At 37.2% G+C, this 17,075-nt stretch overlaps 1 protein-coding gene across 9 annotated transcripts in view; it reads right to left on the bottom strand.

The window, feature by feature from the left end:
- The window catches only part of RAPGEF6 (Rap guanine nucleotide exchange factor 6), a 226,566-nt gene that overhangs the window by 21,838 nt on the left and 187,653 nt on the right, over nucleotides 1-17,075 (bottom strand). For 7 of the 9 annotated variants that reach the window (XM_020900686.2, XM_020900664.2, XM_070465064.1 and 4 more), the window contains 3 exons: nucleotides 6,893-7,104; nucleotides 2,643-2,766; nucleotides 140-163 (listed from right to left, as the gene is read on the bottom strand). In XM_020900686.2, coding sequence (XP_020756345.1) covers nucleotides 140-163; nucleotides 2,643-2,766; nucleotides 6,893-7,104 — 360 coding nt within the window. The remainder of the gene's footprint in view (nucleotides 1-139; nucleotides 164-2,642; nucleotides 2,767-6,892; nucleotides 7,105-17,075) is intronic. The other 2 variants (XM_020900691.2, XM_020900649.2) reach the window with 1 other exon arrangement.

Below are 17,075 nucleotides of genomic sequence, written 5' to 3'. Positions count from 1 at the left end.
AAGGCATTTGTCAGGAATGTAGGTTGACAGGGTTAATAGAACACATGCTATTTTACGTGCGTGCATTAATGAAAAGGATGCAGTATACGTTAAGAAATTGAACAACCTTCATTCCAGTTGCATTCATCTCTACACTTACCCCAGACTCCGCCACCTCTTCTTCCTGTAAGCAAGAGCCACAAACATTGAAGCGTGTGTTTGAATAGGAAAGCACAGAAAAAAGACAACAGTTGAAAGTCAGAGAAACTACGGAGACAGAACAGAACAGAAAAATTTTACTAGAAAAAAATGGTAGCTTAACAGTAAAATGACTTTAATGGAATACAAGGTGGTAAAATGAATTATGACATGTACTGAAGACCAAAAAACTCCACAATATTTAAAAGTGTGCTTTTAGACCAATTATGTTTTTAATACCTAATTCATATAGAGGCTTATGTTAATAACAAGCTTAACGGAAAATATTTATTACAAGTTTCCAGGGAAACTTTAAAAGAAAGAACTTTTGAATTTTTTTCAAAGGTATTTTTGAGCCATTCATTTAAGTGAGAGGATGAAATTACAAGGAACATAAAGATTTATAATTTCATTTTTAAGTGCAGAAATTTCTCTGACAATATATTTGTTTAAGAAATTTTGAACAAAGCCAACTTAAAATGTAAGTATAAATATATCATGAAAATCTTTAAGATCTTGTATCTTCTTATACTATAATTGGGCTGAATCAAGATTCTTTAACATTTTTATTCTCATTTTTTTGGCCCTTTCCTCTCTACCACCTGATTGGTCTGAGCACATCCCAGGCTTGTACCCAATAAGCTCCAGCTGTGGCCAGCCCCAAATCTGTCTTTTCAGTCAGCACACTGACTACTGTTGCATTCCTTTGTCCACACCACATAATATATATCACCAAAATGGCCAAATACTTGAAGAAAGCTACTACTTTACTAGCTGGCAAATTCAATTTAGGAAAAGTCCAGTCTAATCTAACTATAAATGTTTTATTTTTTCCTATACTGTATTCTACTCCAGGCTAGGCCATTCAAGGGAACAGTCAAGTTTACTGATTTCCTCCCTTGCTCATTTCTGAGGCATAGCTGGTACTTAGAAAATTATCTGGTCTGACAGGCTCACAAATTCATTCAGGAACCAGGGTGCTAAAATACACGAGTAGACAGATGTCTGTGTAAGATAACAGGGAATGGTGGAGCCACTGTACAGGGACATATAACAAAAACAAAACTAAAAAACAAAGAAACAAACAAGTCCTCCAGGTTCGCTTTGGTCCCTGGTTCCTAAGTCCTCTGCTCCTACACTGCTGGGCAACGGCACCTCTCACTCCATGCGGTGATCCTCAGGGGCAAAGTGGGCAACTGGGTAGAGGAGAGGAGATATGACACACTCCTTCCGCCATACTTTAGGAATTTCTAAACTAGAGCAACTATCAGGTCAACTATTTCTAAAAACAGACTCATGAACTGTGGTTTAAACAAAACAAAAATTAAGAAAATAATCCTGACACACGTTGATTCTATCTGGTTACAACAACTCCATCTCTAACCTTTAAAGAACCAAATATTTTTGTTTCCTTAGTAGACTGTATTTCTTTTGAAAGTGAAAGTGAGGTTGCTCAGTCGCGTCCGACTCTTTGCGACCCCATGGACTGTAGCCTATAGGATCCTCAATCCATGGAATTTTCCAGGCAAGAATACTGGAGTGGGTTGCCATTCCTTCTCCAGGGGATCTTCCCGACCCAGGGATCGAACCCGCGTCTCCCACATTGTAGACAGACGCTGTACTGTCTGAGCTAGCTAAGCCACTGAAATTGTGTCTGCCCTGACAAACATTTCGTTTTTAAAGCCCTTAGGTACTAAAGCTATACACACAGGCCCAGAAGAAAATCAGATCAAAAATTAAAACCCTAGTATCTTTTCATCCTAAAAATTACTAGGAAAGGTAATTTACTTTAAATTCTATGTAATTTGAGGAGGCATTTGTTACTACATGAAAAGTGAATTTTAAAAAGCATTCATAGAAGATCAGGTTAATAGTGAACACAATATTTTCATTTTTATTAAAGATACAGTATCCTTAAATCTGCACTTTCTGAACTGCTGAAGAATTTACATAAGCACCATGACTTGAGACAAAGGAATGTATTTTAGAGGAATAAAGTAGAACTTATATAGATATGGAACTTTAAAAATATTCAATAAAAATCAAAGACATGAAGACTAATACTTTACACATTTGGTTAGGACCAGATGAAAATATCTGTTTTCTCTGATAACTTCAGTGAAGATCAGCAACTTACTTACATTTAAGTTAGATGACTTATTAAGTAACAATAACAATACAGAACTATCTATGTACTCAAAAAAATTAATAGAGAATTAGGGTTCAAATCCCAGTAATTTATGTCATCCTGGACACATTACCTAACTGCTCTGAGCTTCAGTTTCTTCATATGTAAAAAGCAGGCCAATACTACCAACCTTTAAAGGTTATTATGATACACTATTACCTGACATTGACAGCTATAAAGCACGTAATACAGTGCACAATAAAAGGCAGATGGTCAATAAATGAAAAGGATCACTTTCAATGCCATTCTGTAACACTTACACACTTCAATGCCATACCTCTGTCGGAACATCAGAGCTGGATCCATGTTAGCAGAAGTCATTCGAACAACCTGACGAATTTCCTTGGCAATCATTCTGAGCTTCTCAAAATTTACCAAACCATCAACTTTGGAATCATTTCCTATAGAATAAAAGTAAATTTTTTTAACTTCCAAAATTAAAGTATCTGTATAAAGGTAGCAGAAGTCAAGTCATTATTCCTGGAGGCACAAATCAGAAACTTTATCAAACTGCCACTTTTGGTTTTAAGAATTGATAAACGCATATATGGTTTAATACTGCTCCCAAGGAATGACCTAATGGGAGGAATTCTATTCCTATGGAAATAATGATTACGAATATTAGAAAGTGATAAACTGTGCATAGCTTCTAAAAGCCATTTCTTCATTACATTGCAGGCACACCCAGTAAAAAGTTCAGCTCCTCTACACACACACACCAAAAAAAAAAAAAAAAGAAAAAAGTGCAGCTCCTCAATTTTTGCTCTCCAGACGCTTGGCTCACTCAGGCAGGTACCTGCATCTATTTTTTTGGCAGCAAAGTTAATAAGCACTTGAAAACTTAGGTTTCTACCAGCGGTCATAAAGAGTGACCTTTAGGCTTAACTAGTCCAGTATGGTTGCTACGGTTTACAATGATTTAAAAAATTATAAAATGAGTTGTCAACACTTAAGAAGTGGAAGACATCCCATGAAAATAAGAATTTATGACTTATCTGGAAGAAAAAGAGAGCGGATGGTATCTGGGGGATTAAATAATAGCACGTCTGTTTTCTAAGTGGAAATAATTAGTTAAAATTAAGAGAGGGATGGCTCATAGGGACAGACATCTTCAAGTCTGCCATGTACATGCCCTTCCCCAGAATTTGAATTTACAATCATGACTTTAATCATTAAACACAAATTTTGCTTGTTCATAAGTTACATAATCTTTATTTGTTTTATTAAATAGTTCTCTGAGAAAAAAATTCATACAACTTTCAAAATGGTCTACCTTTCTTTGATAAGAACAGGAATGACACCAGACTTAGCCCACATGTGGGCTTACGCAGTTCAAACCACAAGGCAAAAAATTATATGTTCAACGGGTAATCTAACTGTCTTTTTCCCACACCTGTCTAACACTTGGTCTGACCCTATTTATTTCCCATGATGGGCCCGAAGATGTCTCTGGAACACCAAGTCCCTGAAGCCAAGATGGAAAACCACACGGGTCTGAACACACAGGGGGCTCCCTTTTTGCACTAAATGGTACCTATCTAATGGACATATAAACTGTTCAGGGTCTCAAAGTGAGTTGGAGACAAAATGACAACGCAAAATACTTTCAAGTCATATAAACATGTTTTGAGGGAACATGTAAGAAAATATATTTGAAGCCTCTAATAATACTTTCTTAAGAAGTAATAATGAAATTAGGGGCAGTATAATTAGTTAATTGGTACAACACAACTGATGAGAACAGTTCGAAAAATTCAACAAAAATAGGAGAAATATGCTGAGTCATCAAAAAACTATCAAGGCAGTGAGGATCTCAAGAAATAATGAAGATGTGTGGCAAGTTTAGTATTTCCAGTGCTCCACCTACATGCCTCTGCTGATTTCAGAAAAGGTGATGAGGAGCTGAAAAACCAAGCAGTGCCTCCCTGACATCAGAGAACAACTTAAGTCTAGATAAACCTTCAGTTCTTTGGGTTGGGATCTTGGAGGGATACACACACACACACATATGTATATCCTGGAACTAAAGATAAACAAAATGTAGACTGGATAAAAGTTCAGTGTTACATTATCTCAAAATGTGAAAATGGTTTAAAGTGATTTTTGGATTGCTAGCATTCCTAGCTGCCTGACAGAATCAAGTTTTAATTCTCTTTGGAGAAATGGAATATTGTCTGAAATCCTAGATTATTTCTGTAATTTTTTTATATACAACATCCATTTGGCCAAAAATAACCAGGTACATTTGGTGAAAATTTAACATGACTGAAATGCAAAGGGGAAAATAAGACCCATTAAAAAAAAAAACCTAGATTATGGAGTTACTACAGACAGACATTAAAGTAACTAGTGAATGAATATGTGCAAGGTTATAAAAAACAACACAGAACTCTGGTAGAAAATATGAAGATAAAAAACAAATTTAAATTGTAAATCTGGGGGGGAAGCCCAATAACTGAAATAAGGAATATGCTGTTGAATTTTAACAGTAAGTCAGACATAGTTGAAGAAATAATTTAAAAATTGGATATTAGTCTAGGAGAAAATTCCAGAATAAAAAAAAATATCCAGGTGAGACAAAATCAAAGTGCTGTACACAGTCGTATAATAGCAAAACTAGAGAAAAACAGAATATTTTAGAGCAGCTATCAAAGGAGGGTAGATTATTGTCAAAGGAACAACAAATAAGACTGACAGTTGACTTCTAAAAATAACAGTGGAAGTCAGGAGATAACTCTGTTATCTCAAAATGCTGGAAGATAACTGCCAATCAAAATTGTGCCTTAAGAATGAATATTAATTAAAGACATTTTTTCAGATAAACAAAAACTAAGATTTTATCACCAGCAGACTTGCACATAAGAAAATAATAATCAGTGTTCTTACAGGGGGAAAAATCCTCAACCATAGAAAAATTCTGAAATTCAGGAAGGGGAAAAAACAGTAACAATATCACCACACTAATAAATATCGACTTTCTAAACAATATTAGTACCAAGTGGGATTTAAAGGCATGGCAGCAACTGTATACAAATTGAGAGGTGAGAGAATGGGTATTTGAATGGTCTAAGTTCTTGCACTGCCTGACACATAGAAAAGTACTAATGAATACTACTCAAATTAGTATCAGCAAGTATAAACATTGTAATGTGTAGTGTAACACTAGAAAATTAGCAAAATAGTGTGTAGTCAGCAAGTTAATGGAGGACAAATACCACTCACAAAAAAACCATTAAGAGGAGTATAAACTACACGGTTGACTCAATGGACATAAGTTTCAGCAAGCTCCGGGGTTTGGTGATGGACAGTGAAGCCTGGCATGCTACAGTCCATGGGGTCAAAGAGTCAGACACAACTGAGCGACTTAACTGAGACTACATGGCAAAAGACTAATAAATTCGGTTTTTAAAACTCAAACGTGTTGTTCATCAGAAGATAATCTTAAGAGAGTCAAAGGCAAGTCATACTATATATATACATATAGCACTTACACAAAATCCTTAAAAAGTATATTAGAGAAAGATTACCTTATGAAATATAGGCAAGAAATTGAACTGAATGGATAAAAGAGGACAAATAAATATACAGAAGGGTGTCCAGCCTCATTAGTAATCAGAGAAATGAACATTAAATCACATCAAGATATAATTACACACCTACTGAAATGGGTAGAAATAAAAAGAATGAATTTACCAGGTACTGGAGACAGCGAGGAACAATAAGAATGTTCATGTCACTGCCAGTGTTCCACTTTAGTGGATTAACACCAAACTGTCTCCCAAAGTTGACTGTATGAATATTCATAAATTTCACTGTGAATTATAGTGAACAAAAATGCATGTATACTCGAGATATGTGAAAGAATATTCACAGCAGCATTATTTGTATTGAGTAAACAGTGGAAACTATCAAATGCTCATCAACAGATTGAATGAATCCACGTATTGCATTTATGTAATGCAATGTCAAATAGTTTTGAATAATGAATTACAACTGCACTCAAAAACATGCAAGAATCTCATCACACAAGTCTAATATTCACCAAAATAATCCAGAAGTCAAACCAAAAACTAAAAAAACAAATATAAAGCTCAAGAACAGGTAAAACCACCGTATTAGATGTCAACACAAGTATCAGGGAAGATGAAGGTGGTAACTGGAAAGGGGCACAAGTGGGGCTGCTGGGAGGGAGGAAATTTTTTTTTTTGACTGGGTGTTGGTTATCTGTTTGCTTTGTCATAATCCATTAAGTTGTTTACTTGTTTGGGGTACTTTTCTGTATGTGTTTGTCCAGTAACTAAAAAAAGAAATTGGCAGTCTGATCTCGGTTATGTGTAAACTGCATTGGGTAAACACTGACATCTGTTCTTATCAATAATGTGGGTTTTTCCTATGATTTACTACACTTAATTTGGTAAAACTTTTAGTGACTTATACTCAATAGACTGAAAAATATATTAAATACATTATAATTCTGTAGAATTAGCTGAAACTAAGCATGCTAATTTTCAAGTAACTTTCAAATACCTTCATGTAGAAATGTCATATCTTTCTTGACAACAGGAAAGAGTGGAATAATTGGAGGCTGCATGCTTTGACTACTAAGAATATTTCTGTATTTTGCCATGTTTCTGGATGGATCAAAAAGGTCTTGCAGATCTTGGAAGTGTTTCTCATACTTGCTTGGTAACTTTTCCCAAGTACCTCTGAGTCGTGCTACAGATGCCAGGTTCAAACCACTGCCGAAGATGAGAATAAAAACATTAAAAAAGAGGCTTGCAAGAGAGGTAGGATGCAGGTCAGGTAAGTGTATAAACCAATTTTTTCTAATGAAGCTAAAATAAGCAGACACATTTTTCAACATGTTGAAATAAAACAGTAGAACCGTAACAAAAATAAAAGGGACTCCTTGATCTTAAAACAAGAAAAATTTTCTTCAAAGGAACTACATTATGTGCCAATGGTTGCATATAGCCCTTTTTTAAAGGGAGCATGTAAATGACAAATACAGTAAATCCATTAAACATACATTTAACTTAAAAAATAAACTTCAAGCATCACGATGTTTTTGTATGTTTTACTTAGAAATAATTTTATGGAAACATTTATTTGAAAGTGGTGTAAGTGATAATAAGCATTATATAAATATAAGTGAGGCAAGTTCTGAGACTGAAAGCCTTCTTTCTTTGAGATTTTGGCCATTCATGTCCCTGATTTCAATACTTCCATAGGTTCTAATCCTGTTGTCTGTTAGGTGCCTCTATATACTCAATGTCTCCTCTTTTGTTCTCGGCTACATGACTTTTACCTATACCACAGAATTTAAAATGTTCTCTTGACTTATGATTTTAAACTGTGGAATTAGGATATCTTTGTTCCCTCTGTATCTCAGAAATCATCTCAAAAACTACAAGGATGAATAAGAGAAATGCAGATTTCATTTCCACCAAAACTTAAGAGATATCTGTGACTCCTATCAAAAAACAGTCAAGTCCACTGAGGAAACCAGATCTGAAAGAGACACGTGCACCCCAATGTTCATCGAGGCACTATTTATAATAGCCAGGACATGGAAGCAACCTAGATGCCCATCAGCAGACGAATGGATAAGGAAGCTGTAGTACATATACACCATGGAATATTACTCAGCCATTAAAAAGAATTCATTTGAATCAGTTCTAATGAGATGGATGAAACTGGAGCCCATCATACAGAGTGAAATAAGCCAGAAAGATAAAGACGAGTACAGTATACTAACGCATAAATATGGAATTTAGAAAGATGGTAACGATAACCCTATATGCAAAACAGAAAAAGAGACACAGATGTACAGAACAGAATTTTGGACTCTGTGGGAGAAGGTGAGGGTGGAATGTTTAGAGAGAACAGCATCAAAACATGTATATTATCTAGGGTGAAACAGATCACCAGCCCAGGCTGGATGCATGAGACAAGTGCTAGGGCCTGGTGCACTGGGAAGACCCAGAGGAATCGGGTGGAGAGGGAGGTGGGAGGGGGGATCGGGATGGGGAATACATGTAAATCCATGGCTGATTCATGTCAATGTATGACAAAAATCACTACAATACTGTAAAGTAATTAGCCTCCAACTAATAAAAATAAATGAAGGAAAAAAAAACACAACAGTCAAGTCAAGTCAAAATATGCAAAATTCTGAAAAAGGAGGCCTGCAGCTGAAGATTTCAATGAAGGCTATAAACCACAGCGCTCCAAAGCAGGTAATTACTCCAAAGGCAAAGCCAGCAATCCCTTATTTAGAACAACAAAGCAGGGTCCATAGAGTGATAGAATTAGGAAGGGGCTGGACTCTTGTTCTTTACCAGGGAATGTCAGGGAAGTAAGATTTAAAACAGTGTATGCAGTGATATAACATCTTGGCTAGAAACAGTTAGTGACACAAGATAGCAGAGAGAAACTGAGTTGTAAGCAGCCATAAAACTGTGTATCTCCATTTGCTGGAGAGAAGTTAAGCTTAAAAAAAATTCACATACAAGCTCTATTTCTGCTAGCCTGGAACACTTCCCTGGCTCGTCTTCCATATGAATCTCCTGCAAATAAGATGATATAGGAAAACTCACGTCCTTCAAAAACAAGGAATGAATAAAGGAGCCATAACATGCTGCTACAAGGAAAAACACAGACTGAAAGATCATAAAGAAGGAAAATGTTCTGACAATAAAAACTGGGACTGACTAATGACCCTAGTATCCACGATTTAAATGTATCAATAAAGTAAAGAAAGAGCAATGAAGTGATATAAGAGTTTAGGAAAAATATATATTGATTTAAAAAATTAATAAGTTCAGGAAAATTTGGAAGAAAAAACACAACTATCAGAAAAATGAAGCCAATACTGGAAGCTACATAAAGAAAAAGATATGGCTAAAATCTTGAGCAAGTGTCTTAAAAGGACTGACAAAAGCAATCAATGGAAATGGTCAGAGTTGAGAAGAACGACAGAGGAAATGGGATTCCCTGGTGGCTCAGATGGTAAAGGCTCTGCCTGCAATGCAGCAGACCTGGGTACGATCCCTGGGTCAGGAAGTTCCCCTGGAGAGGGAAACAGCAACTCACTCCAGTATTCTTGCCTGGAGAATCCCATGGACAGAGGAGCCTGGCAGGCTACAGTCCATGGGGTTGAAGAGTCGGACACGACTGAGCGACTAACACTTTCACTTTCTTTTCAGAGAAAAAATAATGGATGTGGAAGACAAAGGCGATCTAAAATTTATATAATTGGTATCCCTGAAGAAGGAAACAAAAATAATGGAACTGAAAAAAATCTTCAAAAGTACAATTTGAGAAAACCATCCAGGAACAAAAGAACTTAATCTATAGAATAGGTACCACAGTTTCAGAGAACCTGGCACAGAACTAAATGAGACGTAGAAACACTCGTGTAAAGGTAAATGATTTAAGAGATGAGGAAATAAAATGGGAAGTAAACTCTGAAACCTGCAAAACTATATGAAATACTAGCTGTAGAGCAATTGTCTATGAGGTTCCCAAGAAATAACATGTTAGGAAAGAACTTTAAAGCCAGATAAAGTGACAGTGAAGTTCAAATGCAAGAGAAAAATATTTTTAATATGCTTAGGATATATCATTTCCAAAAGCACTTTTAAGAAATGATTAGAAAACAAAATTCAATCAGGAGATAACAGGAGAGAGTGATGTCAACATTATAGTGTCATAAGACATCCCTACCCCAACAACAAAAATTCAGCATCTATCCATGAACAGTGGGACCCAGAAACATGGACCAAGGGACCGGAGTGGAGACTTACCCACTAGTGTACTGAGTAACAGCCAGGCAGATTTGGGTATGGGAGTGGGGAATCTAGAGGAGACCATGAAATGGTTCTGGCCCCTTTCAGCTATGGACTGGGAACATATGCAGAACACTGACTTGGGTGGTCACCTTCAGACAAGAGGAGCTTTGTGAAGTTCAGGTTTCCAGAGGAGAAGTTCGAGCACTCCGCTGAGGTAGACCAGAACAGAAGAGTGTGAGTGCAATGGGATAGGAACAGCCTGCCTTTGTTGGCATCACTCCTCCCCCAAGGAAGCACTGTTGTTGTTCAGTAGCTTAGTCATGTCCGACTCTTTACTTTGACTATACAGGCCTTTGTCGGCAAAGTAATGTCTTTGCTTTTTAATATGTTGTCTAGGTGTGTCATAGCTATTCTTCCAAGGAGCAAGCATCTTTTAATTTCATGGCTCATCTTTAATTTCATGGCTTTAATTTCACCTTTAATTTCAAGGCTCATCTTTAATTTCATAGTCACCATCTGCAGTGATTTTGGAGCCCAAGAAAATCAAGTCTGTCCCTGATTCCACTTTTCCTCTTCTATTTGCCATGAATTTGATGGAACCGGATTCCATAATCTTAGTTTTCTGAATGTTGAGTTTTAAAGCCAGCTTTTTCACTCTCCTCTTTCACTTTCATCAACAGGCTCTTTAGTTCCTCTTCACCTTCTGACATACGGATGGTGTCATCTGCATATATGAGGCTGTTGATCTTTCTCCCAGCAATCTTGATTCCAGCTTGTGCTTCATCCAGCCAGGCATTTCACATGATATATGTTGCATATATGTTAAATAAGCAGGGTGACAATACACAGCCTTGATGTACTCCTTTCCCAATTTGGAACCAGTCCTTTGTTCCATGTCCAGTTCTAACTCTTGCTTCTTGACCTGCACACAGGTTGTGCAGGAGGCAGGTAAGGTGGTCTGGTATTTCCATCTCTTCAAGAATTTTCTGGTGTGTTGTGATCCACACAGTCAAAGGCTTTAGTGTAGTCAATGAAGCAGAAGTAGATGCTTTTCTGGAATTCTCTTCCTTTTTCTATGATCCAACGGAGGTTGGCAATTTGACCTCTGGTTCCTCTGTCTTTTCTAAACTCAGCTTGAACATCTGAAAGTTCTCAGTTCACGTACTGCTGAAGCCCAGCTTGGAGGATTTTGAGCATTACTTGCTAGAATGTGAAATGAGTGCAATTGTGTGGTAGTTTGAACATTCTTTGGCATTGCCCTTCTTTGGGACTGGAATGAAAACTTATCTTTTCCAGTCCTGTGGATACCACTGAGTTTTCCAAATTTGCTGGCACACTGAGTGCAGCACTTTAATACCAGCATCTTTTAGGCTATGAAATAGTTCAGCTGGAGTTCCATCACCTCCACTAGCTTTGTTAATAGTGATGCTTCCTAAGGCCCACTTAATGTTGCACTCCAAGATGTTTGGCTCTAGGTTAGTGATTCCCACCATCGTGGTTATCTGGGTCATTAGATCTTTTTAATATAGTTCTTCTGTGTATTCTTGCCACCTCTTCTTAACATCTTCTGCTTCTGTTAGATCCATACCACTTCTGTCCTTTATTGTGCCCATCTTAGCACGAAATGTTCCCTTGATATCTCTAATTTTCTTGAAGAGATCTCTAGTCTTTCCCACTCTATTGTTTTCCTCTATTCCTTTGCATTGATCACTGAGGAAGGCTTTCTTATCTCTCCTTGCTTCTCTTTGCAACTCTGCATTCAGATGGGTATATCATTCCTTTTCTCCTTTGCTTTTCGTGAAAGGCAAAGCAAAAGTGAAAGGCAAGGAAGCATAACTCAAGACTAAACTAGATGGCTCTTGATCTCTCCAACAGGGGAAAGGGAGAACAAGTTGGGAATGTTTGGCTGCTCAAGCCATGTGGGATGCTGCTAAAGACACTCATTCTCTCTTCCAGCATCCAGAGCACTAAAGTGGGAGCTCCATGAGTGGGAGGAGGGAACAGATCACAAGAGCAGCATGTAACATTCCAAAAGGATATTAAAGGAATGAAGTTCCTGCTAACTGCCTTGGGATTCCAACAGGAAGCCCATCCAGAAGACACAGAAAGTGAGTGTTAGCTGCTCACTTGTGTTTGACTCTTTGCAACCCCTCTTTGGCCACCAGGCTCCTCTGTTCCTGGGATTCTCCAGGCAATAATACTGGTGTGGGTAGACATTTCCTTCTCCAGGAAATCTTCCTGAACCAGGAATCAAACCCAGTTCTCCTGTATTTCAGGCAGATTCTTCACCATCTAAGCCACCAGGGAAGGTCCCTAGGAGACACAGGAAAACCTCAACTGTAAATCCTCCCGATGTACCCAAGAGTACTGGCAGCTCACCATGCCCAAACCCACACCTTCCAACCCTCTGCTACTGGCTTCCTGTGCAAGGTCCCAAAAGAAAGCTCTGGAAGAGAGAAAAAACACATAGAAAACAGGCTGAGAGTCTGTGGGTGAAGAAGAAACCACAAATCTGAGCTGTAGCACCTTTAGGAAAATAAGAGACATATCGGCATCTGACATGGTACATCCGAGGATACAGAGAAAACATACAAGCTTCAAAATTCTGCCCAAGAGGGAACAAGAAGCCGGGAGCAGGTGTATCCACACAATGCCAGACAGAAAGTCTCAGAATCTGTATTAGGAATGACAAAAGGATTTTTTTTCTCCTGAAGGCAACTCATAAAAATTAGAGAAGATGAAAGCAATTTCAAATGCAGAAAAAGCAATGCAAAACTCCTTGAAACATGAAAAAACAAGGAAACATGACATCACCAAAAGTTCACAAAAATCTTCCAGTAATCAAAGACACAGCAATCTGCATTTTACCTAATAAAGAATTCAAAATAGGAATTTTAAGAAAACTCAATCAGCTATAAGAAAACAGAAAGATGAGTCAATGAAATGAGAAAAGCAATATATAATCAAAATACAGACATCACAAGAAAGAACCAAATGAGTATTCTGGAATGGAAGAATTCAGTGAATGAAAAGAAAAAAACTGCAATACAGAGTAGCAACATCAAGTATACCAAAGAAAAGGAAAAATCACTGAGATAAATGATAGGAACTTTGAAATAACTCAGTGTGAGGAGAAAAAAGCATGGAAAAAAAAATGAAGAAAGCCAATATGAAGAGAAAAAAGAAAAAGAACGAAAAAGGTTGGGAAACCATTATGGAAGAAAACCCAAAAAAACCCAATATACAAATCACTGGAGTTCCAGAGTGAGAACTGAGGGGAAAGAAGACTATTTAAAGAAGTATGGTTGAGAAATTTCCAAACCTGGGAAGAGGTCTAGACATTCAAGTTCATGAATCTAACAGATTACCCCATTATTTCAATCCAAGACAACTTTCTCCAAGACACATTATAATAAAACTGTCAAAATGAAAGAAAGAATTCTACAGGCAGCAAGAGAAAAGAAGATTGTAACTTACAAGGGAACTCCCGTTAGGCTATCAGTAGACTTTTCAGCAGAAAACTTACAAGCAGGAGAGAGTGGACTAATACATTCAAACTGCAGAAAGGAAAAAAATTATCAGTCAAGAGTACTCTATCTGGCAAAGTCATCCTAGAGAAATAGAAGACTTTCCCCAGAAATCAAGAGCTGAGAAGTTCATTATACTAGATCTGCCTTATAAGAAATGCTAAAAGAAGTTCTTAAAATGAAATGAAATGACACCAATAACATGAAAATATACAACACTCTGATAAACATTAAGTATATAGTCAGGGTAACAAATACTCTCAACAATGAAATGATGGTATATTAACCACTAAACTAGAGAATAAAGGTTAAATGACAAGAATATAAAAAACAACTCTTGCTATTACAATTTGCAAATGAATACACAACATAAAAAGGCAAATTGTGACACTGAAAACATAAAAGAGTGGGTAGAGTTGTATGTGACTGAAATTTTATCAGTGTCAAATCGACTGCTACATCTCTAAGAGGTTTCATGTAAGTGTCATGGTAACTAACCACAAAGCAAAAACCCATAGTGGATTCACAAAAGATGAAGAAAAGAAAATCAGAGCATACTACCAGGAAAAGTACCAATTCACAAAGGAACACAGCAATAGAGTGAAAAATAAAGAGTAAAAAAGAAAGAAGGGAATTACAAAACATCCAGGAAACAATAAGATGGCAGTAATAAGTCCTTACATATCAATAGTTACTCTAAGACTTCCCCGATAGTGCAGTGGGTAAGAATCCACCTGCCAATGGCAGGACTTGGATTTGATGCCTGGTCTGAGAGGATTCCACATGCTGCACAGTGGCTGGGCCTCAGCGCCACAACTACTGAGCCCACGCTCCAGAGTCCACAAGCCTCAGCCCCTTAAATCTGCTTGCCCGAGGCCCATGGGCTCCAACTACCGAGCCTGTGTGCTGCCACTCTGAAGCCCACACACGCAGAGCCTATGCTCTGGAACAAGAGCAACCACCACAATGAGAGGCCCACACACTGCAACAAAGCATAGCCCCCACATGCTGCAACCAGGGAAAGCCCACATGTAGCAAAAAAAACTCAGTCCAAGCAAAAATAAATGAATAAGTAAGTTTTAAAAATTACTCTAAATGTAAGCGGACTGAATTTTCTAATCAAATGGCAAAATTACTGGTAAATAAAACAAGATCCAACTATATACTGCCTACTCAGCTCAGCCTAAAGGATACAATCAGGTTCAAAGCGAAAGGATGCAAAACTATATTCAATGCAAATAGAAATCAAAAGAGAATAGTGATTTACATCAGATAAAACAGACTTTAAGCCAAAAATGGTAATAAGAGACAAAGGTCATTATAGACTGATAAAGGGGCCATCTCAGCAAGACATAACAAATGTAAATATGTATGCACTCAACTGCACAGCACCTAAATATCTTACAGCAAATACCAACAGACCTGAAGGGAGAAAAAAACAATACAGCAATAGCAAGGGACTTTAATACCACACTTTCAGCAACGCATCAATCACCCAGACAAAAATACCAACAAGGAAATGTTGTGGATTTCAACCATACTCTAGATCAATGGACCTACTGGATGCTGGAAAGATTGAGGGCAAGAAGCCAAGGGGTCGACAGAGGAAGAGATGATTGGGTGGCATCACCGACTCAATGGCCATGAGTTTGAGTAAACTCCGGGAGATAGTGAAGGACAGGGAAGCCTGGTGTGCTGCAGTCCATGGGGTCACAAAGAGCCAGACACGACTGAGTGAACAACAGACACACACAGGATATTCCATCCAATACCAGCAGAACACACATTCTTCTCAAGCATACCCAGAACATCTTTCAGGTTAGGTCATGTAAGCCAAAAACAAGTCTTAGCAAATTTAAGAAGACTGAAATCATACCAGGTATTTTTTCTGACCACAATTTGTAAAACTAGTTATTAACAGCAAGAGGAAAAATAAAACATATACAAATATATGGAAATTAAACAATACTCCCTTGAACGAACAAACAGCCAGAGAAATCAAAGGGGAAATCAAAAAGTACTTCTAAATAAAGGAAAACGGATATACAACATACCAAAATTTGGGGGATACTTCAAGAGCAGCTCCAGGACCTAAGTTGATAATGACAAACTCCTCAAATAAATTACTTAACATATGTAACAAGAAAAAGGAGAAACTAAGCCCATTTGAGAAATAACAAAAATCCAAGTAGAAATAAACAGGAGACCAGAAAAAACAAGAGAAGAGACCAATGAAACTAAGAAAAGGTTATCTGAAATAATAAATAAAACTGACAATCCTTTGGCTAGACTTAGGAAAACAAGAACTCAAATAAATAAAATATGCTATAAATTCCAGTCATAGGTGACTGATTCACCTGTTTCATCTCAGCTGTAAAGTTAATATGTCCTTTATATTTTGTATTGCATTGTAATATAAGATGTAGGAATACTAAGCAATTAACTTTACATGAACTATCGAAAATGTAAATAAAATGTTCTTCATAACAAAACCAACCTCCTAACCAAAACAAAGCTTCCTGAACAAACGTCTGGCCTTTTAACACCCATCTTGGGGCTGCTCTCCACCGTCCTCTCATTCTGCTTCCTTGATTTCAATGACACCATCATAACTATGCTGTCTACTATCTCTTGTATTAGTACTCTAGTTATTAGGTTGGACTCGCTTCTTTACCCTCACCTTGAGGATGGCCTCTAAGATATGGTTTTTAGCCCTTTACCATATTCTTTGGACACTCTTTACACAGAGAGCTCTTCTGGAGTCAATCAGGTTTTCAGGGGTTGTTTCTGTTTTTTTTTTTTTTTTAATGGAGTACTCCAAAATTCTCAGATTCTTTACTCCATGTTTCCTATACAAACAGTTTCAATTTCTAGCCTTCTAATTGTTTATCGATGGCATCTGTGTTCCCTTGTTTTAGACTCAGCTGTTAAAAACTGTGAGGTAGTTGGTGTAAGTCCTGAATTCCACAAATGAGAAACTGGTCTTCAGTTTTCTCTTGACACACTGCTACCACATGGAAGAGGCAAGATTCAAAAACAGATGCACCTGATTCTAAAGGTCGGTCATTCTACTAATCTCTCTTCAATACTTCCACAATGTCTAGTTCTACTGCATCCACTGGTTAAATTTCATAAAGGAGTTTTCTATTACCATGACAGATTTATGATTTAAAAGTTGCTATAAAGATTTTAATTTTAGTGAGTACTAGAAAGAAATCATAATTTTTTGGAAAGCCTGCACAGATGGGATTAGTTACGGTAGTTATTATGTTACCATATACAAGTACATGACCTTTAAAAGGACCACACTACTACTACCCTCCACCTTTAAAATTAGACTTGTTTTAGGAGGAATCCTTCTGTGTTCATCATTGTGCTGGATGAAGGTCA

The sequence above is a fragment of the Odocoileus virginianus genome, chromosome 3 (assembly GCF_023699985.2).
Source record: "Odocoileus virginianus isolate 20LAN1187 ecotype Illinois chromosome 3, Ovbor_1.2, whole genome shotgun sequence".
NCBI classification, from domain to species: domain Eukaryota; kingdom Metazoa; phylum Chordata; class Mammalia; order Artiodactyla; family Cervidae; genus Odocoileus; species Odocoileus virginianus.
Note: the sequence above shows the minus strand (reverse complement) of the source record. Positions and strands in the feature narration are given on the sequence as shown.